The sequence below is a fragment of the Equus caballus genome, chromosome 17 (assembly GCF_041296265.1).
Source record: "Equus caballus isolate H_3958 breed thoroughbred chromosome 17, TB-T2T, whole genome shotgun sequence".
Classification (NCBI taxonomy): Eukaryota; Metazoa; Chordata; class Mammalia; order Perissodactyla; family Equidae; genus Equus; species Equus caballus.
Window position 1 is genome coordinate 35,901,725 of NC_091700.1, and position 21,952 is coordinate 35,923,676.

General features: G+C 41.1%; 1 protein-coding gene across 2 annotated transcripts in view; it reads left to right on the forward strand.

Annotated features, from left to right (window-relative positions):
* The window catches only part of LOC138918351 (phosphatidylinositol 3,4,5-trisphosphate 3-phosphatase TPTE2-like), a 390,322-nt gene that overhangs the window by 15,637 nt on the left and 352,733 nt on the right, over positions 1–21,952 (forward strand). Inside the window, exons 8-13 of one of the 2 annotated variants that reach the window (XM_070239583.1) lie at positions 910–957; positions 1,841–1,894; positions 7,951–7,998; positions 8,882–8,935; positions 14,999–15,046; positions 15,930–15,983. In XM_070239583.1, coding sequence (XP_070095684.1) covers positions 910–957; positions 1,841–1,894; positions 7,951–7,998; positions 8,882–8,935; positions 14,999–15,046; positions 15,930–15,983 — 306 coding nt within the window. The remainder of the gene's footprint in view (positions 1–909; positions 958–1,840; positions 1,895–7,950; positions 7,999–8,881; positions 8,936–14,998; positions 15,047–15,929; positions 15,984–21,952) is intronic. The other variant, XM_070239584.1, reaches the window with a different exon arrangement.

Genomic DNA, 21,952 nt, shown 5'->3' on the forward strand with positions numbered 1-21,952 from the left:
ATCAGGGTGTGTTACTTTGATGAGAACCTTTAAGTGTATTTGAACTTTAAGATATATATACTAATGTATATTGTTGCCAGATACAGAATTAATGAAATTTGAAAGAATTTGGTGAAGAGTGCAGGCTGTCCAAAAATCAATAATATTTGTGCAATGCTGAATATTAGCATGATACTGTGAAGGTGACAGACTCAAAGTGCATTTTGCAAGTGTCTTATTTTGTAGATGAAGAAAAAGATAAATAGAGAAAAGATTACCCAAGCCAGTTTTGAGGTGAAAAGTCTTGATTTTGGATAATAGAACCAGATAACGTTTTCTGAGAGGACTGTAGAGAAAAAGAAAAAGAAAAAGAATCATTGTAAACGCATGGTCTTCACGCAGGTCAGAAAATCTTTTAATCATCATTTGGTCATCGTTGACCTTCCTACTTGATTCTTTCCTACCAAATAACAACCAGGGACTAGGCCCTGACACTGTGTGTTCATTGTTCTTGTGTATTCTCTTTCTATCTATATCTCTGTGTTAGCTCTTACTTGGATGCGCCTCCCCATCCCGACACACTCAGATCCCTCTCACGTTTCCCAAATTGATTCCAGAGTGCATGAAGGAGAAACAAAATGGTGAAGAAGGAAGGAGGTTTAATCATGAATGCTATGTCTCCCTTGTTCCCTTCATTCTCTTTCCAGTGGATACACACAGGGACACACAGACACGCACACACGCACATACAGAACCCGGAAACTGTGTCAGAGGTTCCAGTGCTGGACCCTGAAACGGATGCTTTTGTTTCTGTCGCGTTTCCTCGTGACTTTACTTTTTGTGTGCTGCAATTCTGTTGGGAAAAAGAACCTGATTATCTTCCAAAATGTCTGACTCTATTTTTTGTACATGTTTTTTACTCTATGGCAGGGTTATGGATTCTTCCCGAATGTCGTCTGGCAACAGTGACAAGACGGGGTGAGTTGACATGAGTGATCTGAGTGGTGAAAGGTACGGGGGGCACCGATGGCAACAACAGGTTTCCATAAGAGACTATAAGCTTCTGTAGGTAACTTTCTTTCCTGTTGGGCCTAGGTGGCAAAAGGAAGGAGGAGTCATAAGAGGGAGACTTCTTACTCACGGTTTGTTTGTGAGCCTTAGAAAGTAGTAGCCAAAGCTTTGAGGAAACTCTCAGAATGCCTGTGTGTAAGACTCTGCTAGAGTGGGCCAGGAGAGGAGAGAATCCTATTTGGAGCAAGGAGACGGTAGCAGTGGAGAGGGAGCAGTGGAGCTCTCAGCAGAAGAGAATGGAGCTAAACAGACCTCGGCTCCTTTCCTCAGCCTCCAGAGCTCTGCCACCATCTGAAGCTGGTGTCCCGAATGCCAAGCCACCGTCATATTGGAGGGAGCCCGTGCCTCAGACCTGCAATCATCTGAACCCTGTATGAGGAACAGAAAAGACATACATGATACGTGAAGGGTCAGGATGTGGTGGAGGCTGTTGAGGATCAGGAAATTAGGAGGAGCAGGGGAAATGTGTGCCTACAACCTGGAGTTGAATTTTGAGCTGAATTCAACCTCGATGCAATTACACGTGAGAGTAAGGTTCAGTAGTGAAGAATTGTATTTCAATATCTTCATTCATTAGGCTTTTAGACCGGCCGAAGATCTTCGTTACAACTATAGAAAGCCCTATTTCTAGGGAAGATTAAAATACTAGTTTCCAAATAACTAACATCCACATAATTTTTTAGGGTTCAACCAGTTTACCACTTGAAGACTACTTGTAACTAATTGCAAACAAGAGTGTAACTCTATGAAGTCACTTGGAGTCTGATCATATATGCTTTTAATTCTTTAGAAATGACCCCGATGAACTGACAGAAATAATCTGTGATGGAACCACCAACAAAAGGTGACGTATATACTCAGAGAGAGAGAGAGAGAGAGAGAGAGTGAGTGAAATGCAGACGCGGCATTATCCATGGGAATGCGGAATATTCTGGACAATGATTCTAAGATCTTTTCTAAAATTTCGGATCCACTGAGCTAAGTCATGTTTATCATATTCTTAGATTCACAGAATGCTTGTTCAAATAAGTTGGTCACATCACTGTCCCATGTAGGAAATCTCAAATGACATGTTGAATTTCTTGGTGTTTACGTTAACATGGAACAAGTCTCCAGCCTCCGTGATGATTTGTTATGAGGACCAAATAAGTGTTAAACACTTAGGATGATGTCTGGCACGTAATAAATACCATTTAAGTGCTTATTAGATGGAACAAAAGTTTTCCGTGTACTTAGTCATGTCATCTGAAACCAGCGATAATTTTCATTTTTCCTGTCCAGTCCTTATACCTCTCACTTCTTTTTCTGACGTCATTGAGCAGTGTTGGAAGGCATATGGCTCTTGGGAGGAAATAAAAGGAGGTCAGGACTGGAGAACAGGATTGAGGGAGAGAGAGGTGCGCCGCAAGGATGAGGGCTGGCAGGGCCAGGTTTTGAAGGGCATTGTAGGCTCTGCTGAATGGTTTTGGCTCAATCCTAGTAGCACTGGCAAGGCAATGAGGGGTCGTGCTTGAGGCTCTGCAAACAATACAAACTCCAATCGTGAACCGTAGACGTACCAACTGTAGCTTTCTAGAGAGGTAGGCTTTTCTAGAGATGCACTCCTAGACTGTGCATTCCCAGGTATGTGGACATTTTTGGGGTGATGTCTGGGATGTGGAGAGGGTATGTTGTCTCTGCCGCTATATGGGCTTTTAAGGGCTGGAGAGTCTGTGCAGCTCGATATTCCCTCTCCCACGTGAATGCTGAGAAGAGTGAGAGCTGACCACAAAACAGGGAGCCGACTCCAGACAGAGTGTGGAGAGACACAGTGGAGATAGCCCTTTGAGTCTTTAGTCAGAAGGTTGACAGAGCAAATCAAGACATAGACTCAATAAGGGGCATTGTTCTAAATGCACTTTCAAGTTTCCTTGGTAGAATAGGTTGGATGTAGGATGAGTTGAGACAGACAATTTTTGGTTTTTCAACGTCAGCTTTTTTGTACTATCTCCTTTTTTCCCCAATCTCATTTTCACCAGAACAAGCACCAGGAGAGCTATTTTTGAAACACTTTTTCCATTGTAAGAATTCGAAACTTATGCAGATTTCTAAATTGTGGTAAATGCATGTAACCTAAAATTGATCATCTTCAGCATTTTTGAGTGTGCCATTCTGCAGCGTTAGGTACCTTCCTATTGTTGTGCAGCCAACCTGCAGAACTCTTCTCGTCTTGCAAAACTGAAACTCTGTACACATTAAACTACTCTCCCCGTTGCCCCTTTCCCAAGCTCTTGGCAACCACCATTCTACCTTCTGTCTCTGTGAGTTTGACTACTCTAGGTATGTCATGTCAGTGGAATCATGCAAAATTTGTCTTCTTGTGCCTAGTTATTTCATTTAGCACAATGCCCTCAAAGTCAATCCATGTTGCAGCATGTGTCAGAATTTCATTTCTTTTTAAGACTGAACAATATTCCAACACATACAGAAAGTTCTCGCACATGGTTCCAAAAGCTCCAGTATACCCTTTACTTACATTTCCAATTGTTAACATTTTGTCACATTTCCTTTGTTATTCCCATCATATGGATATGTAGGTATATAGACATAAATCTATCTATCTATCTATCGATCGATCTATAGATATATATAGAAAGAGAGAGAGAGAAAGAAAACACGTTTAGATATAGATATACACATAGAAAGAGCTCTCTCTCTCAATATATCTGTATCTAGATCTGATTTTTATGTGAGTTGAGGCAGAAGATGTTTGATAGACACACACGTGACACACACCTTCCTACACACTTAGGCTCTATTCCTGAATCATTAGAGAGAAAATGCAGACCACATACCCTTTACTCCTGAATATTTCAGTTTTATTTTTCTACCTTCAGGGACACCTAACCACAGCACAGTGATCAAAATCAGGAAATTTTCACTTCCGTAACCATAATACGATTACCAGAATTGGAAAATGAAAGCCATAATAGAATATTATCTGATTTATGGTTTACATTGCGACTCACTCTTGGTGTCATACATTCTATGGGTTTGGATAAAAGTAGAATGACATGAATCTGTCATTAGAGTTTCATAACGATGGAGTATTTTCACTGCCCTAAAAATCCTTTGTGCTCCGCCCATTCATCCTTCTCCCCGCCAACTCCTGGCAGCCACCGATCTCTTCCTGTCGCCCCAATTTTGCCACTTCCAGAATGTCGTATAGTTGGCCTCGTACAGTATGCAACCTTTTCAGATTGGCTTCTTTCACAAAGTAACATGCATGTAAGGTTTCTTTTCACAGCTTGATAGCTCGTTGCTTTTTAGTGCTGAATAATATGCCGTTGACTAGATGTACCACGGTTTGTTCATCCGTTCATCAGGTGCAGGACATCTTGGTTGCTTCCGCTTTTTGGCGATTACGAGTAAAGCTGCTATCAGCATTTGTGTGCAGGTTTTCATCTGCGTGTAAGTTTTGAACTCCTTGGGGTAAATACCAAGGAGCGTATGTTAAGCTGGATCGTACGTTAAGGGTTATACTTAGTTTTGTAAGAAACCCCTAAACTGCCTTCCAGAGTGGCTGTTCCATTTTGCCTTGCCACCAATACTGAATGAGTGTCTCCATTGCTCCACATGCTTGTCAGCAATTGCTGTTGTTAGTGTTCCATATTTTGACTATTCTAACAGGTGTGTAGTGGTATCTCATTGTTCAATTTGCATTTCCCTGGAGCCATATGATGTGGAGCATCGTCTTGTACTCTTAGTTGCCATTTTTATGTCTTCTTTGGCCAGATGTCTGTTAAGTTGTTTGCCCCATTTTTTAATCTGGTTGTGTGTGTTCTTGTTGTTTAGTTTTAAGATTTCTTTGCGTATTTGTCTATTTGTTATTCCTTTATCAACTGTGCCTTTTGCAAATGTTTTCTCCCAGTCTGTGGCTTGTGTTTTTATCCTCTTGACATTGTGTCTTGTGGAGCAGCAGTTTAAAATGTTAATGAAGTCCAGCTTATCAGTTATTCCTTTCATGATCTTGATTTTGCTGTCACATCTAGAAAGTCATGTTTCTAAAGAGGTCATCTCGGTTTTCTTCCGTGTTATTGTCTTCTAGGAATTCTAGAGTTTTGCTTTTGACATGTGGGTCTATAATGCATTTTGATTTCCGTTTTGTAAAGGTGTAAAGGTCCATGTGCACGTTCATTGTCTCGCACGTGGATGTCCAGTTCTTCCAGCACCATTCGTTGAAAAGACTGTCTTTGCTCCATTGTATGGTCTGTGCTCCTTTGTCAAAGAACGGTGGAGTATGTTAACGGGCATCTATTTCTAGGCTCTCTGTTCTGCTCCTTTGGTCCGTTTGTCTGTTCTTTCGCCAGTACCACACTGTCTTGATTGCTGTAGCTTTATAGTGAATTTTGACATTGGCTCATGTCAGTCCTTCAACTTTTTTCTTCTTTGATATTATGTTGACTTTTAAAAAGCTATTGCAGTTGCGATACGGTCAGAGAAAATCTATATGATATTGCTCCCGCGCACGTTATTAATGCTTTGTTTATGTCCAAATATGTTGTCTGTTTTCATAAATGTCACTTGTGTGCTCTCAAACAAGATGTGTTCTGTTTGCCCCAGAGAGAGATCGTGTCAGTCTGTTCTTATTTTCTTTGCTCTTTTTGGAAGCTTTTAGAATTTTCTCTTCATTTCCATGGATCCTTTACAGATAATTTTTTACTTCCTTCTTTAACTTTGTGAAATTTATCTTCATTAGTTTTTGAATATTTCCTCTTCTCTGTTTTCTTTTTTTCCATCTTAGATGTCTTGGATTTCATTTATTTCAGATGTTAGATGTCTTTTTTTACCCACCATATCACACAGCTGTTCTTTTAAATATTCTCTCACTTTATTGTTTTATTGTGTTTCCTGGGAGAGTTTCTCAATGTCATTTTCCATGTCTAAATAATTTGCTGTTCTCATGTATCCACACTGCTGTTTATCCCATGACTTAAGTCTTTAACAATCGTACTTTTACACCTATTTCCTCATGAGGTTTTCCTTATGGTTTCTCATTGTCACTTCGTGCTACTAACATCTTCCCTTGTATCTTTAAGTGTATTTGTCATGCTTATGTTCCAGTATGTTCCAGTAGTTCTACTTCAAATGGTCTATGTTGCTCACTTTGTTGTATTTCTTTTTCAGTCGTTGTACTCCTCAGGTATGTAATTGTTTTGACTTGTGAGCTTTCATTCCTTGTGGCTGTTGGCTACTCTGTCTGGCATCTTGTATTAGAGAAGGGCTAACATTTTGCTTGGGACCATCTCAGTCTGTGGCTGTTATCTCAGAAGAATTATTAATAGTGTGTCCCTTTCACTCTCAGAAGTGTCCTCTCTTGGGTGCTGTATTATATAGTCACCTTTGTTGAGACCTAGGACCTAAGGTGTGTTTTTCTAAGTAAGTTTAATATGAGGGGAGGTGATGGCCCCAGGCGCAGACAGTCTCAGAAACCGTGAAACACTGTGACCACTCAACTCCTGTGGTCAGGATCTGTCACCTTTGAGCTCTTGGGGAAAGCGGCATTTGAGGAGGCATTTGAGGTTGTCACCTGGGGCTTGGGAGACGGAGGAGGTGGAGGAGTGAAGGATCAAGGATTGTTCAGCCCTTCCCTGCTTTCATCAGCTAACCTAATGCTACTCTAATTTTATCCTAGCTACATCTGGGTGGTTGCTACTTGTTTCTGCTGAGAAAGGAAAGTGATCGCTTCCAAGCAACTCAGGGGAGAGGCAAGAACGGTCCTTAAAATTTTCCCTCACACTGAGCCCCTCAAGGCTGCCACCCACTGCCCCTAATCCCAGGCTACCCACCAATTAAGAGACAGCCTTCAGGCCTCTGTCATTTCCCAGGGTTGTCACTCTTGTTATTTCTGGGGGTGCATAGTTCCTTAGGACTTCTGAAGTTTTGGGAGGAGGATGCAACATGCCGTACCATTTGGCGTCTTGATAGGAACCCATGATTTCTCTGGAAATTATCAGGGTGCGTTACTTTGATGAGAACCTTTAAGTGTATTTGAACTTTAAGATATATATACTAATGTATATTGTTGCCAGATACAGAATTAATGAAATTTGAAAGAATTTGGTGAAGAGTGCAGGCTGTCCAAAAATCAATAATATTTGTGCAATGCTGAATATTAGCATGATACTGTGAAGGTGACAGACTCAAAGTGCATTTTGCAAGTGTCTTATTTTGTAGATGAAGAAAAAGATAAATAGAGAAAAGATTACCCAAGCCAGTTTTGAGGTGAAAAGTCTTGATTTTGGATAATAGAACCAGATAACGTTTTCTGAGAGGACTGTAGAGAAAAAGAAAAAGAAAAAGAATCATTGTAAACGCATGGTCTTCACGCAGGTCAGAAAATCTTTTAATCATCATTTGGTCATCCTTGACCTTCCTACTTGTTTCTTTCCTACCAAATAACAACCAGGGACTAGGCCCTGACACTGTGTGTTCATTGTTCTTGTGTATTCTCTTTCTATCTATATCTCTGTGTTAGCTCTTACTTGGATGCGCCTCCCCATCCCGACACACTCAGATCCCTCTCACGTTTCCCAAATTGATTCCAGAGTGCATGAAGGAGAAACAAAATGGTGAAGAAGGAAGGAGGTTTAATCATGAATGCTATGTCTCCCTTGTTCCCTTCATTCTCTTTCCAGTGGATACACACAGGGACACACAGACACGCACACACGCACATACAGAACCCGGAAACTGTGTCAGAGGTTCCAGTGCTGGACCCTGAAACGGATGCTTTTGTTTCTGTCGTGTTTCCTCGTGACTTTACTTTTTGTGTGCTGCAATTCTGTTGGGAAAAAGAACCTGATTATCTTCCAAAATGTCTGACTCTATTTTTTGTACATGTTTTTTACTCTATGGCAGGGTTATGGATTCTTCCCGAATGTCGTCTGGCAACAGTGACAAGACGGGGTGAGTTGACATGAGTGATCTGAGTGGTGAAAGGTACGGGGGGCACCGATGGCAACAACGGGTTTCCATAAGAGACTATAAGCTTCTGTAGGTAACTTTCTTTCCTGTTGGGCCTAGGTGGCAAAAGGAAGGAGGAGTCATAAGAGGGAGACTTCTTACTCACGGTTTGTTTGTGAGCCTTAGAAAGTAGTAGCCAAAGCTTTGAGGAAACTCTCAGAATGCCTGTGTGTAAGACTCTGCTAGAGTGGGCCAGGAGAGGAGAGAATCCTATTTGGAGCAAGGAGACGGTAGCAGTGGAGAGGGAGCAGTGGAGCTCTCAGCAGAAGAGAATGGAGCTAAACAGACCTCGGCTCCTTTCCTCAGCCTCCAGAGCTCTGCCACCATCTGAAGCTGGTGTCCCGAATGCCAAGCCACCGTCATATTGGAGGGAGCCCGTGCCTCAGACCTGCAATCATCTGAACCCTGTATGAGGAACAGAAAAGACATACATGATACATGAAGGGTCAGGATGTGGTGGAGGCTGTTGAGGATCAGGAAATTAGGAGGAGCTGGGGAAATGTGTGCCTACAACCTGGAGTTGAATTTTGAGCTAAATTCAACCTCGATGCAATTACACGTGAGAGTAAGGTTCAGTAGTGAAGAATTGTATTTCAATATCTTCATTCATTAGGCTTTTAGACCGGCCGAAGATCTTCGTTACAACTATAGAAAGCCCTATTTCTAGGGAAGATTAAAATACTAGTTTCCAAATAACTAACATCCACATAATTTTTTGGGGTTCAACCAGTTTACCACTTGAAGACTACTTGTAACTAATTGCAAACAAGAGTGTAACTCTATGAAGTCACTTGGAGTCTGATCATATATGCTTTTAATTCTTTAGAAATGACCCCGATGAACTGACAGAAATAATCTGTGATGGAACCACCAACAAAAGGTGACGTATATACTCAGAGAGAGAGAGAGAGAGAGAGAGAGAGAGAGAGAGTGAGTGAAATGCAGACGCGGCATTATCCATGGGAATGCGGAATATTCTGGACAATGATTCTAAGATCTTTTCTAAAATTTCGGATCCACTGAGCTAAGTCATGTTTATCATATTCTTAGATACACAGAATGCTTGTTCAAATAAGTTGGTCACATCACTGTCCCATGTAGGAAATCTCAAATGACATGTTGTTGCATTTCTTGGTGTTTACGTTAACATGGAACAACTCTCCAGCCTCCGTGATGATTTGTTATGAGGACCAAATAAGTGTTAAACACTTAGGATGATGTCTGGCACGTAATAAATACCATTTAAGTGCTTATTAGATGGAACAAAAGTTTTCCGTGTACTTAGTCATGTCATCTGAAAACAGCGATAATTTTCACATTTCCTGTACAGTCCTTATACCTCTCACTTCTTTTTCTGACGTCATTGAGCAGTGTTGGAAGGCATATGGCTCTTGGGAGGAAATAAAAGGAGGTCAGGACTGGAGAACAGGATTGAGGGAGAGAGAGGTGCGCCACAAGGATGAGGGCTGGCAGGGCCAGGTTTTGAAGGGCATTGTAGGCTCTGCTGAATGGTTTTGGCTCAATCCTAGTAGCACTGGCAAGGCAATGAGGGGTCGTGCTTGAGGCTCTGCAAACAATACAAACTCCAATCGTGAACCGTAGACGTACCAACTGTAGCTTTCTAGAGAGGTAGGCTTTTCTAGAGATGCACTCCTAGACTGTGCATTCCCAGGTATGTGGACATCTTTTGGGGTGATGTCTGGGATGTGGAGAGGGTATGTTGTCTCTGCCGCTATATGGGCTTTTAAGGGCTGGAGAGTCTGTGCAGCTCGATATTCCCTCTCCCACGTGAATGCTGAGAAGAGTGAGAGCTGACCACAAAACAGGGAGCCGACTCCAGACAGAGTGTGGAGAGACCCAGTGGAGATAGCCCTTTGAGTCTTTAGTCAGGAGGTTGACAGAGCAAATCAAGACATAGACTCAATAAGGGGCATTGTTCTAAATGCACTTTCAAGTTTCCTTGGTAGAATAGGTTGGATGTAGGATGAGTTGAGACAGACAATTTTTGGTTTTTCAACGTCAGCTTTTTTGTACTATCTCCTTTTTTCCCCAATCTCATTTTCACCAGAACAAGCACCAGGAGAGCTATTTTTGAAACACTTTTTCCATTGTAAGAATTCGAAACTTATGCAGATTTCTAAATTGTGGTAAATGCATGTAACCTAAAATTGATCATCTTCAGCATTTTTAAGTGTGCCATTCTGTAGCGTTAGGTACCTTCCTATTGTTGTGCAGCCAACCTGCAGAACTCTTCTCGTCTTGCAAAACTGAAACTCTGTACACATTAAACTACTCTCCCCGTTGCCCCTTTCCCAAGCTCTTGGCAACCACCATTCTACCTTCTGTCTCTGTGAGTTTGACTACTCTAGGTATGTCATGTCAGTGGAATCATGCAAAATTTGTCTTCTTGTGCCTAGTTATTTCATTTAGCACAATGCCCTCAAAGTCAATCCATGTTGCAGCATGTGTCAGAATTTCATTTCTTTTTAAGACTGAACAATATTCCAACACATACAGAAAGTTCTCGCAAGGGGTTGCAAAAGCTCCAGTATACCCTTTACTTACTTTTCCAATTGTTAACATTTTGTCACATTTCCTTTGTTATTCCCGTCATATGGATATGTAGGTAGATAGACATAAATCTATCTATCTATCTATCTATAGATATATATAGAAAGAGAGAGAGAGAAAGAAAATACGTTTAGATATAGATATACACATAGAAAGAGCTCTCTCTCTCAATATATCTGTATCTAGATCTGATTTTTATGTGAGTTGAGGCAGAAGATGTTTGATAGACACACACGTGACACACACCTTCCTACACACTTAGGCTCTATTCCTGAATCATTAGAGAGAAAATGCAGACCACATACCCTTTACTCCTGAATATTTCAGTTTTATTTTTCTACCTTCAGGGACACCTAACCACAGCACAGTGATCAAAATCAGGAAATTTTCACTTCCGTAACCATAATACGATTACCAGAATTGGAAAATGAAAGCCATAATAGAATATTATCTGATTTATGGTTTACATTGCGACTCACTCTTGGTGTCATACATTCTATGGGTTTGGATAAAAGTAGAATGACATGAATCTGTCATTAGAGTTTCATAACGATGGAGTATTTTCACTGCCCTAAAAATCCTTTGTGCTCCGCCCATTCATCCTTCTCCCCGCCAACTCCTGGCAGCCACCGATCTCTTCCTGTCGCCCCAATTTTGCCACTTCCAGAATGTCGTATAGTTGGCCTCGTACAGTATGCAACCTTTTCAGATTGGCTTCTTTCACAAAGTAACATGCATGTAAGGTTTCTTTTCACAGCTTGATAGCTCGTTGCTTTTTAGCGCTGAATAATATGCCGTTGACTAGATGTACCACGGTTTGTTCATCCGTTCATCAGGTGCAGGACATCTTGGTTGCTTCCGCTTTTTGGCGATTACGAGTAAAGCTGCTATCAGCATTTGTGTGCAGGTTTTCATCTGCGTGTAAGTTTTGAACTCCTTGGGGTAAATACCAAGGAGCGTATGTTAAGCTGGATCGTACGTTAAGGGTTATGCTTAGTTTTGTAAGAAACCCCTAAACTGCCTTCCAGAGTGGCTGTTCCGTTTTGCCTTGCCACCAATACTGAATGAGTGTCTCCATTGCTCCACATGCTTGTCAGCAATTGCTGTTGTTAGTGTTCCATATTTTGACTATTCTAACAGGTGTGTAGTGGTATCTCATTGTTCAATTTGCATTTCCCTGGAGCCATATGATGTGGAGCATCGTCTTGTACTCTTAGTTGCCATTTTTATGTCTTCTTTGGCCAGATGTCTGTTAAGTTGTTTGCCCCATTTTTTAATCTGGTTGTGTGTGTTCTTGTTGTTTAGTTTTAAGATTTCTTTGCGTATTTGTCTATTTGTTATTCCTTTATCAACTGTGCCTTTTGCAAATGTTTTCTCCCAGTCTGTGGCTTGTGTTTTTATCCTCTTGACATTGTGTCTTGTGGAGCAGCAGTTTAAAATGTTAATGAAGTCCAGCTTATCAGTTATTCCTTTCATGATCTTGATTTTGCTGTCACATCTAGAAAGTCATGTTTCTAAAGAGGTCATCTCGGTTTTCTTCCGTGTTATTGTCTTCTAGGAATTCTAGAGTTTTGCTTTTGACATGTGGGTCTATAATGCATTTTGATTTCCGTTTTGTAAAGGTGTAAAGGTCCATGTGCACGTTCATTGTCTCGCACGTGGATGTCCAGTTCTTCCAGCACCATTCGTTGAAAAGACTGTCTTTGCTCCATTGTATGGTCTGTGCTCCTTTGTCAAAGAACGGTGGAGTATGTTAACGGGCATCTATTTCTAGGCTCTCTGTTCTGCTCCTTTGGTCCGTTTGTCTGTTCTTTCGCCAGTACCACACTGTCTTGATTGCTGTAGCTTTATAGTGAATTTTGACATTGGCTCATGTCAGTCCTTCAACTTTTTTCTTCTTTGATATTATGTTGACTTTTAAAAAGCTATTGCAGTTGCGATACGGTCAGAGAAAATCTATATGATATTGCTCCCGCGCACGTTATTAATGCTTTGTTCATGTCCAAATATGTTGTCTGTTTTCATAAATGTCACTTGTGTGCTGTCAAAGAAGATGTGTTCTGTTTGCCCCAGAGAGAGATCGTGTCAGTCTGTTCTTATTTTCTTTGCTCTTTTTGGAAGCTTTTAGAATTTTCTCTTCATTTCCATGGATCCTTTACAGATAATTTTTTACTTCCTTCTTTAACTTTGTGAAATTTATCTTCATTAGTTTTTGAATATTTCCTCTTCTCTGTTTTCTTTTTTTTCCATCTTAGATGTCTTGGATTTCATTTATTTCAGATGTTAGATGTCTTTTTTTACCCACCATATCACACAGCTGTTCTTTTAAATATTCTCTCACTTTATTGTTTTATTGTGTTTCCTGGGAGAGTTTCTCAATGTCATTTTCCATGTCTAAATAATTTGCTGTTCTCATGTATCCACACTGCTGTTTATCCCATGACTTAAGTCTTTAACAATCGTACTTTTACACCTATTTCCTCATGAGGTTTTCCTTATGGTTTCTCATTGTCACTTCGTGCTACTAACATCTTCCCTTGTATCTTTAAGTGTATTTGTCATGCTTATGTTCCAGTATGTTCCAGTAGTTCTACTTCAAATGGTCTATGTTGCTCACTTTGTTGTATTTCTTTTTCAGTCGTTGTACTCCTCAGGTATGTAATTGTTTTGACTTGTGAGCTTTCATTCCTTGTGGCTGTTGGCTACTCTGTCTGGCATCTTGTATTAGAGAAGGGCTAACGTTTTGCTTGGGACCATCTCAGTCTGTGGCTGTTATCTCAGAAGAATTATTAATAGTGTGTCCTTTTCACTCTCAGAAGTGTCCTCTCTTGGGTGCTGTATTATATAGTCACCTTTGTTGAGACCTAGGACCTAAGGTCTGTTTTTCTAAGTAAGTTTAATATGAGGGGAGGTGATGGCCCCAGGCGCAGACAGTCTCAGAAACCGTGAAACACTGTGACCACTCAACTCCTGTGGTCAGGATCTGTCACCTTTGAGCTCTTGGGGAAAGCGGCATTTGAGGAGGCATTTGAGGTTGTCACCTGGGGCTTGGGAGACGGAGGAGGTGGAGGAGTGAAGGATCAAGGATTGTTCAGCCCTTCCCTGCTTTCATCAGCTAACCTAATGCTACTCTAATTTTATCCTAGCTACATCTGGGTGGTTGCTACTTGTTTCTGCTGAGAAAGGAAAGTGATCGCTTCCAAGCAACTCAGGGGAGAGGCAAGAACGGTCCTTAAAATTTTCCCTCACACTGAGCCCCTCAAGGCTGCCACCCACTGCCCCTAATCCCAGGCTACCCACCAATTAAGAGACAGCCTTCAGGCCTCTGTCATTTCCCAGGGTTGTCACTCTTGTTATTTCTGGGGGTGCATAGTTCCTTAGGACTTCTGAAGTTTTGGGAGGAGGATGCAACATGCCGTACCATTTGGCGTCTTGATAGGAACCCATGATTTCTCTGGAAATTATCAGGGTGCGTTACTTTGATGAGAACCTTTAAGTGTATTTGAACTTTAAGATATATATACTAATGTATATTGTTGCCAGATACAGAATTAATGAAATTTGAAAGAATTTGGTGAAGAGTGCAGGCTGTCCAAAAATCAATAATATTTGTGCAATGCTGAATATTAGCATGATACTGTGAAGGTGACAGACTCAAAGTGCATTTTGCAAGTGTCTTATTTTGTAGATGAAGAAAAAGATAAATAGAGAAAAGATTACCCAAGCCAGTTTTGAGGTGAAAAGTCTTGATTTTGGATAATAGAACCAGATAACGTTTTCTGAGAGGACTGTAGAGAAAAAGAAAAAGAAAAAGAATCATTGTAAACGCATGGTCTTCACGCAGGTCAGAAAATCTTTTAATCATCATTTGGTCATCCTTGACCTTCCTACTTGTTTCTTTCCTACCAAATAACAACCAGGGACTAGGCCCTGACACTGTGTGTTCATTGTTCTTGTGTATTCTCTTTCTATCTATATCTCTGTGTTAGCTCTTACTTGGATGCGCCTCCCCATCCCGACACACTCAGATCCCTCTCACGTTTCCCAAATTGATTCCAGAGTGCATGAAGGAGAAACAAAATGGTGAAGAAGGAAGGAGGTTTAATCATGAATGCTATGTCTCCCTTGTTCCCTTCATTCTCTTTCCAGTGGATACACACAGGGACACACAGACACGCACACACGCACATACAGAACCCGGAAACTGTGTCAGAGGTTCCAGTGCTGGACCCTGAAACGGATGCTTTTGTTTCTGTCGTGTTTCCTCGTGACTTTACTTTTTGTGTGCTGCAATTCTGTTGGGAAAAAGAACCTGATTATCTTCCAAAATGTCTGACTCTATTTTTTGTACATGTTTTTTACTCTATGGCAGGGTTATGGATTCTTCCCGAATGTCGTCTGGCAACAGTGACAAGACGGGGTGAGTTGACATGAGTGATCTGAGTGGTGAAAGGTACGGGGGGCACCGATGGCAACAACGGGTTTCCATAAGAGACTATAAGCTTCTGTAGGTAACTTTCTTTCCTGTTGGGCCTAGGTGGCAAAAGGAAGGAGGAGTCATAAGAGGGAGACTTCTTACTCACGGTTTGTTTGTGAGCCTTAGAAAGTAGTAGCCAAAGCTTTGAGGAAACTCTCAGAATGCCTGTGTGTAAGACTCTGCTAGAGTGGGCCAGGAGAGGAGAGAATCCTATTTGGAGCAAGGAGACGGTAGCAGTGGAGAGGGAGCAGTGGAGCTCTCAGCAGAAGAGAATGGAGCTAAACAGACCTCGGCTCCTTTCCTCAGCCTCCAGAGCTCTGCCACCATCTGAAGCTGGTGTCCCGAATGCCAAGCCACCGTCATATTGGAGGGAGCCCGTGCCTCAGACCTGCAATCATCTGAACCCTGTATGAGGAACAGAAAAGACATACATGATACGTGAAGGGTCAGGATGTGGTGGAGGCTGTTGAGGATCAGGAAATTAGGAGGAGCAGGGGAAATGTGTGCCTACAACCTGGAGTTGAATTTTGAGCTGAATTCAACCTCGATGCAATTACACGTGAGAGTAAGGTTCAGTAGTGAAGAATTGTATTTCAATATCTTCATTCATTAGGCTTTTAGACCGGCCGAAGATCTTCGTTACAACTATAGAAAGCCCTATTTCTAGGGAAGATTAAAATACTAGTTTCCAAATAACTAACATCCACATAATTTTTTAGGGTTCAACCAGTTTACCACTTGAAGACTACTTGTAACTAATTGCAAACAAGAGTGTAACTCTATGAAGTCACTTGGAGTCTGATCATATATGCTTTTAATTCTTTAGAAATGACCCCGATGAACTGACAGAAATAATCTGTGATGGAACCACCAACAAAAGGTGACGTATATACTCAGAGAGAGAGAGAGAGAGAGAGAGAGTGAGTGAAATGCAGACGCGGCATTATCCATGGGAATGCGGAATATTCTGGACAATGATTCTAAGATCTTTTCTAAAATTTCGGATCCACTGAGCTAAGTCATGTTTATCATATTCTTAGATACACAGAATGCTTGTTCAAATAAGTTGGTCACATCACTGTCCCATGTAGGAAATCTCAAATGACATGTTGTTGCATTTCTTGGTGTTTACGTTAACATGGAACAACTCTCCAGCCTCCGTGATGATTTGTTATGAGGACCAAATAAGTGTTAAACACTTAGGATGATGTCTGGCACGTAATAAATACCATTTAAGTGCTTATTAGATGGAACAAAAGTTTTCCGTGTACTTAGTCATGTCATCTGAAAACAGCGATAATTTTCACATTTCCTGTACAGTCCTTATACCTCTCACTTCTTTTTCTGACGTCATTGAGCAGTGTTGGAAGGCATATGGCTCTTGGGAGGAAATAAAAGGAGGTCAGGACTGGAGAACAGGATTGAGGGAGAGAGAGGTGCGCCACAAGGATGAGGGCTGGCAGGGCCAGGTTTTGAAGGGCATTGTAGGCTCTGCTGAATGGTTTTGGCTCAATCCTAGTAGCACTGGCAAGGCAATGAGGGGTCGTGCTTGAGGCTCTGCAAACAATACAAACTCCAATCGTGAACCGTAGACGTACCAACTGTAGCTTTCTAGAGAGGTAGGCTTTTCTAGAGATGCACTCCTAGACTGTGCATTCCCAGGTATGTGGACATTTTTGGGGTGATGTCTGGGATGTGGAGAGGGTATGTTGTCTCTGCCGCTATATGGGCTTTTAAGGGCTGGAGAGTCTGTGCAGCTCGATATTCCCTCTCCCACGTGAATGCTGAGAAGAGTGAGAGCTGACCACAAAACAGGGAGCCGACTCCAGACAGAGTGTGGAGAGACCCAGTGGAGATAGCCCTTTGAGTCTTTAGTCAGGAGGTTGACAGAGCAAATCAAGACATAGACTCAATAAGGGGCATTGTTCTAAATGCACTTTCAAGTTTCCTTGGTAGAATAGGTTGGATGTAGGATGAGTTGAGACAGACAATTTTTGGTTTTTCAACGTCAGCTTTTTTGTACTATCTCCTTTTTTCCCCAATCTCATTTTCACCAGAACAAGCACCAGGAGAGCTATTTTTGAAACACTTTTTCCATTGTAAGAATTCGAAACTTATGCAGATTTCTAAATTGTGGTAAATGCATGTAACCTAAAATTGATCATCTTCAGCATTTTTAAGTGTGCCATTCTGTAGCGTTAGGTACCTTCCTATTGTTGTGCAGCCAACCTGCAGAACTCTTCTCGTCTTGCAAAACTGAAACTCTGTACACATTAAACTACTCTCCCCGTTGCCCCTTTCCCAAGCTCTTGGCAACCACCATTCTACCTTCTGTCTCTGTGAGTTTGACTACTCTAGGTATGTCATGTCAGTGGAATCATGCAAAATTTGTCTTCTTGTGCCTAGTTATTTCATTTAGCACAATGCCCTCAAAGTCAATCCATGTTGCAGCATGTGTCAGAATTTCATTTCTTTTTAAGACTGAACAATATTCCAACACATACAGAAAGTTCTCGCAAGGGGTTGCAAAAGCTCCAGTATACCCTTTACTTACTTTTCCAATTGTTAACATTTTGTCACATTTCCTTTGTTATTCCCGTCATATGGATATGTAGGTAGATAGACATAAATCTATCTATCTATCTATCTATAGATATATATAGAAAGAGAGAGAGAGAAAGAAAATACGTTTAGATATAGATATACACATAGAAAGAGCTCTCTCTCTCAATATATCTGTATCTAGATCTGATTTTTATGTGAGTTGAGGCAGAAGATGTTTGATAGACACACACGTGACACACACCTTCCTACACACTTAGGCTCTATTCCTGAATCATTAGAGAGAAAATGCAGACCACATACCCTTTACTCCTGAATATTTCAGTTTTATTTTTCTACCTTCAGGGACACCTAACCACAGCACAGTGATCAAAATCAGGAAATTTTCACTTCCGTAACCATAATACGATTACCAGAATTGGAAAATGAAAGCCATAATAGAATATTATCTGATTTATGGTTTACATTGCGACTCACTCTTGGTGTCATACATTCTATGGGTTTGGATAAAAGTAGAATGACATGAATCTGTCATTAGAGTTTCATAACGATGGAGTATTTTCACTGCCCTAAAAATCCTTTGTGCTCCGCCCATTCATCCTTCTCCCCGCCAACTCCTGGCAGCCACCGATCTCTTCCTGTCGCCCCAATTTTGCCACTTCCAGAATGTCGTATAGTTGGCCTCGTACAGTATGCAACCTTTTCAGATTGGCTTCTTTCACAAAGTAACATGCATGTAAGGTTTCTTTTCACAGCTTGATAGCTCGTTGCTTTTTAGCGCTGAATAATATGCCGTTGACTAGATGTACCACGGTTTGTTCATCCGTTCATCAGGTGCAGGACATCTTGGTTGCTTCCGCTTTTTGGCGATTACGAGTAAAGCTGCTATCAGCATTTGTGTGCAGGTTTTCATCTGCGTGTAAGTTTTGAACTCCTTGGGGTAAATACCAAGGAGCGTATGTTAAGCTGGATCGTACGTTAAGGGTTATGCTTAGTTTTGTAAGAAACCCCTAAACTGCCTTCCAGAGTGGCTGTTCCGTTTTGCCTTGCCACCAATACTGAATGAGTGTCTCCATTGCTCCACATGCTTGTCAGCAATTGCTGTTGTTAGTGTTCCATATTTTGACTATTCTAACAGGTGTGTAGTGGTATCTCATTGTTCAATTTGCATTTCCCTGGAGCCATATGATGTGGAGCATCGTCTTGTACTCTTAGTTGCCATTTTTATGTCTTCTTTGGCCAGATGTCTGTTAAGTTGTTTGCCCCATTTTTTAATCTGGTTGTGTGTGTTCTTGTTGTTTAGTTTTAAGATTTCTTTGCGTATTTGTCTATTTGTTATTCCTTTATCAACTGTGCCTTTTGCAAATGTTTTCTCCCAGTCTGTGGCTTGTGTTTTTATCCTCTTGACATTGTGTCTTGTGGAGCAGCAGTTTAAAATGTTAATGAAGTCCAGCTTATCAGTTATTCCTTTCATGATCTTGATTTTGCTGTCACATCTAGAAAGTCATGTTTCTAAAGAGGTCATCTCGGTTTTCTTCCGTGTTATTGTCTTCTAGGAATTCTAGAGTTTTGCTTTTGACATGTGGGTCTATAATGCATTTTGATTTCCGTTTTGTAAAGGTGTAAAGGTCCATGTGCACGTTCATTGTCTCGCACGTGGATGTCCAGTTCTTCCAGCACCATTCGTTGAAAAGACTGTCTTTGCTCCATTGTATGGTCTGTGCTCCTTTGTCAAAGAACGGTGGAGTATGTTAACGGGCATCTATTTCTAGGCTCTCTGTTCTGCTCCTTTGGTCCGTTTGTCTGTTCTTTCGCCAGTACCACACTGTCTTGATTGCTGTAGCTTTATAGTGAATTTTGACATTGGCTCATGTCAGTCCTTCAACTTTTTTCTTCTTTGATATTATGTTGACTTTTAAAAAGCTATTGCAGTTGCGATACGGTCAGAGAAAATCTATATGATATTGCTCCCGCGCACGTTATTAATGCTTTGTTTATGTCCAAATATGTTGTCTGTTTTCATAAATGTCACTTGTGTGCTCTCAAACAAGATGTGTTCTGTTTGCCCCAGAGAGAGATCGTGTCAGTCTGTTCTTATTTTCTTTGCTCTTTTTGGAAGCTTTTAGAATTTTCTCTTCATTTCCATGGATCCTTTACAGATAATTTTTTACTTCCTTCTTTAACTTTGTGAAATTTATCTTCATTAGTTTTTGAATATTTCCTCTTCTCTGTTTTCTTTTTTTTCCATCTTAGATGTCTTGGATTTCATTTATTTCAGATGTTAGATGTCTTTTTTTACCCATCATATCACACAGCTGTTCTTTTAAATATTCTCTCACTTTATTGTTTTATTGTGTTTCCTGGGAGAGTTTCTCAATGTCATTTTCCATGTCTAAATAATTTGCTGTTCTCATGTATCCACACTGCTGTTTATCCCATGACTTAAGTCTTTAACAATCGTACTTTTACACCTATTTCCTCATGAGGTTTTCCTTATGGTTTCTCATTGTCACTTCGTGCTACTAACATCTTCCCTTGTATCTTTAAGTGTATTTGTCATGCTTATGTTCCAGTATGTTCCAGTAGTTCTACTTCAAATGGTCTATGTTGCTCACTTTGTTGTATTTCTTTTTCAGTCGTTGTACTCCTCAGGTATGTAATTGTTTTGACTTGTGAGCTTTCATTCCTTGTGGCTGTTGGCTACTCTGTCTGGCATCTTGTATTAGAGAAGGGCTAACGTTTTGCTTGGGACCATCTCAGTCTGTGGCTGTTATCTCAGAAGAATTATTAATAGTGTGTCCCTTTCACTCTCAGAAGTGTCCTCTCTTGGGTGCTGTATTATATAGTCACCTTTGTTGAGACCTAGGACCTAAGGTGTGTTTTTCTAAGTAAGTTTAATATGAGGGGAGGTGATGGCCCCAGGCGCAGACAGTCTCAGAAACCGTGAAACACTGTGACCACTCAACTCCTGTGGTCAGGATCTGTCACCTTTGAGCTCTTGGGGAAAGCGGCATTTGAGGAGGCATTTGAGGTTGTCACCTGGGGCTTGGGAGACGGAGGAGGTGGAGGAGTGAAGGATCAAGGATTGTTCAGCCCTTCCCTGCTTTCATCAGCTAACCTAATGCTACTCTAATTTTATCCTAGCTACATCTGGGTGGTTGCTACTTGTTTCTGCTGAGAAAGGAAAGTGATCGCTTCCAAGCAACTCAGGGGAGAGGCAAGAACGGTCCTTAAAATTTTCCCTCACACTGAGCCCCTCAAGGCTGCCACCCACTGCCCCTAATCCCAGGCTACCCACCAATTAAGAGACAGCCTTCAGGCCTCTGTCATTTCCCAGGGTTGTCACTCTTGTTATTTCTGGGGGTGCATAGTTCCTTAGGACTTCTGAAGTTTTGGGAGGAGGATGCAACATGCCGTACCATTTGGCGTCTTGATAGGAACCCATGATTTCTCTGGAAATTATCAGGGTGCGTTACTTTGATGAGAACCTTTAAGTGTATTTGAACTTTAAGATATATATACTAATGTATATTGTTGCCAGATACAGAATTAATGAAATTTGAAAGAATTTGGTGAAGAGTGCAGGCTGTCCAAAAATCAATAATATTTGTGCAATGCTGAATATTAGCATGATACTGTGAAGGTGACAGACTCAAAGTGCATTTTGCAAGTGTCTTATTTTGTAGATGAAGAAAAAGATAAATAGAGAAAAGATTACCCAAGCCAGTTTTGAGGTGAAAAGTCTTGATTTTGGATAATAGAACCAGATAACGTTTTCTGAGAGGACTGTAGAGAAAAAGAAAAAGAAAAAGAATCATTGTAAACGCATGGTCTTCACGCAGGTCAGAAAATCTTTTAATCATCATTTGGTCATCCTTGACCTTCCTACTTGTTTCTTTCCTACCAAATAACAACCAGGGACTAGGCCCTGACACTGTGTGTTCATTGTTCTTGTGTATTCTCTTTCTATCTATATCTCTGTGTTAGCTCTTACTTGGATGCGCCTCCCCATCCCGACACACTCAGATCCCTCTCACGTTTCCCAAATTGATTCCAGAGTGCATGAAGGAGAAACAAAATGGTGAAGAAGGAAGGAGGTTTAATCATGAATGCTATGTCTCCCTTGTTCCCTTCATTCTCTTTCCAGTGGATACACACAGGGACACACAGACACGCACACACGCACATACAGAACCCGGAAACTGTGTCAGAGGTTCCAGTGCTGGACCCTGAAACGGATGCTTTTGTTTCTGTCGTGTTTCCTCGTGACTTTACTTTTTGTGTGCT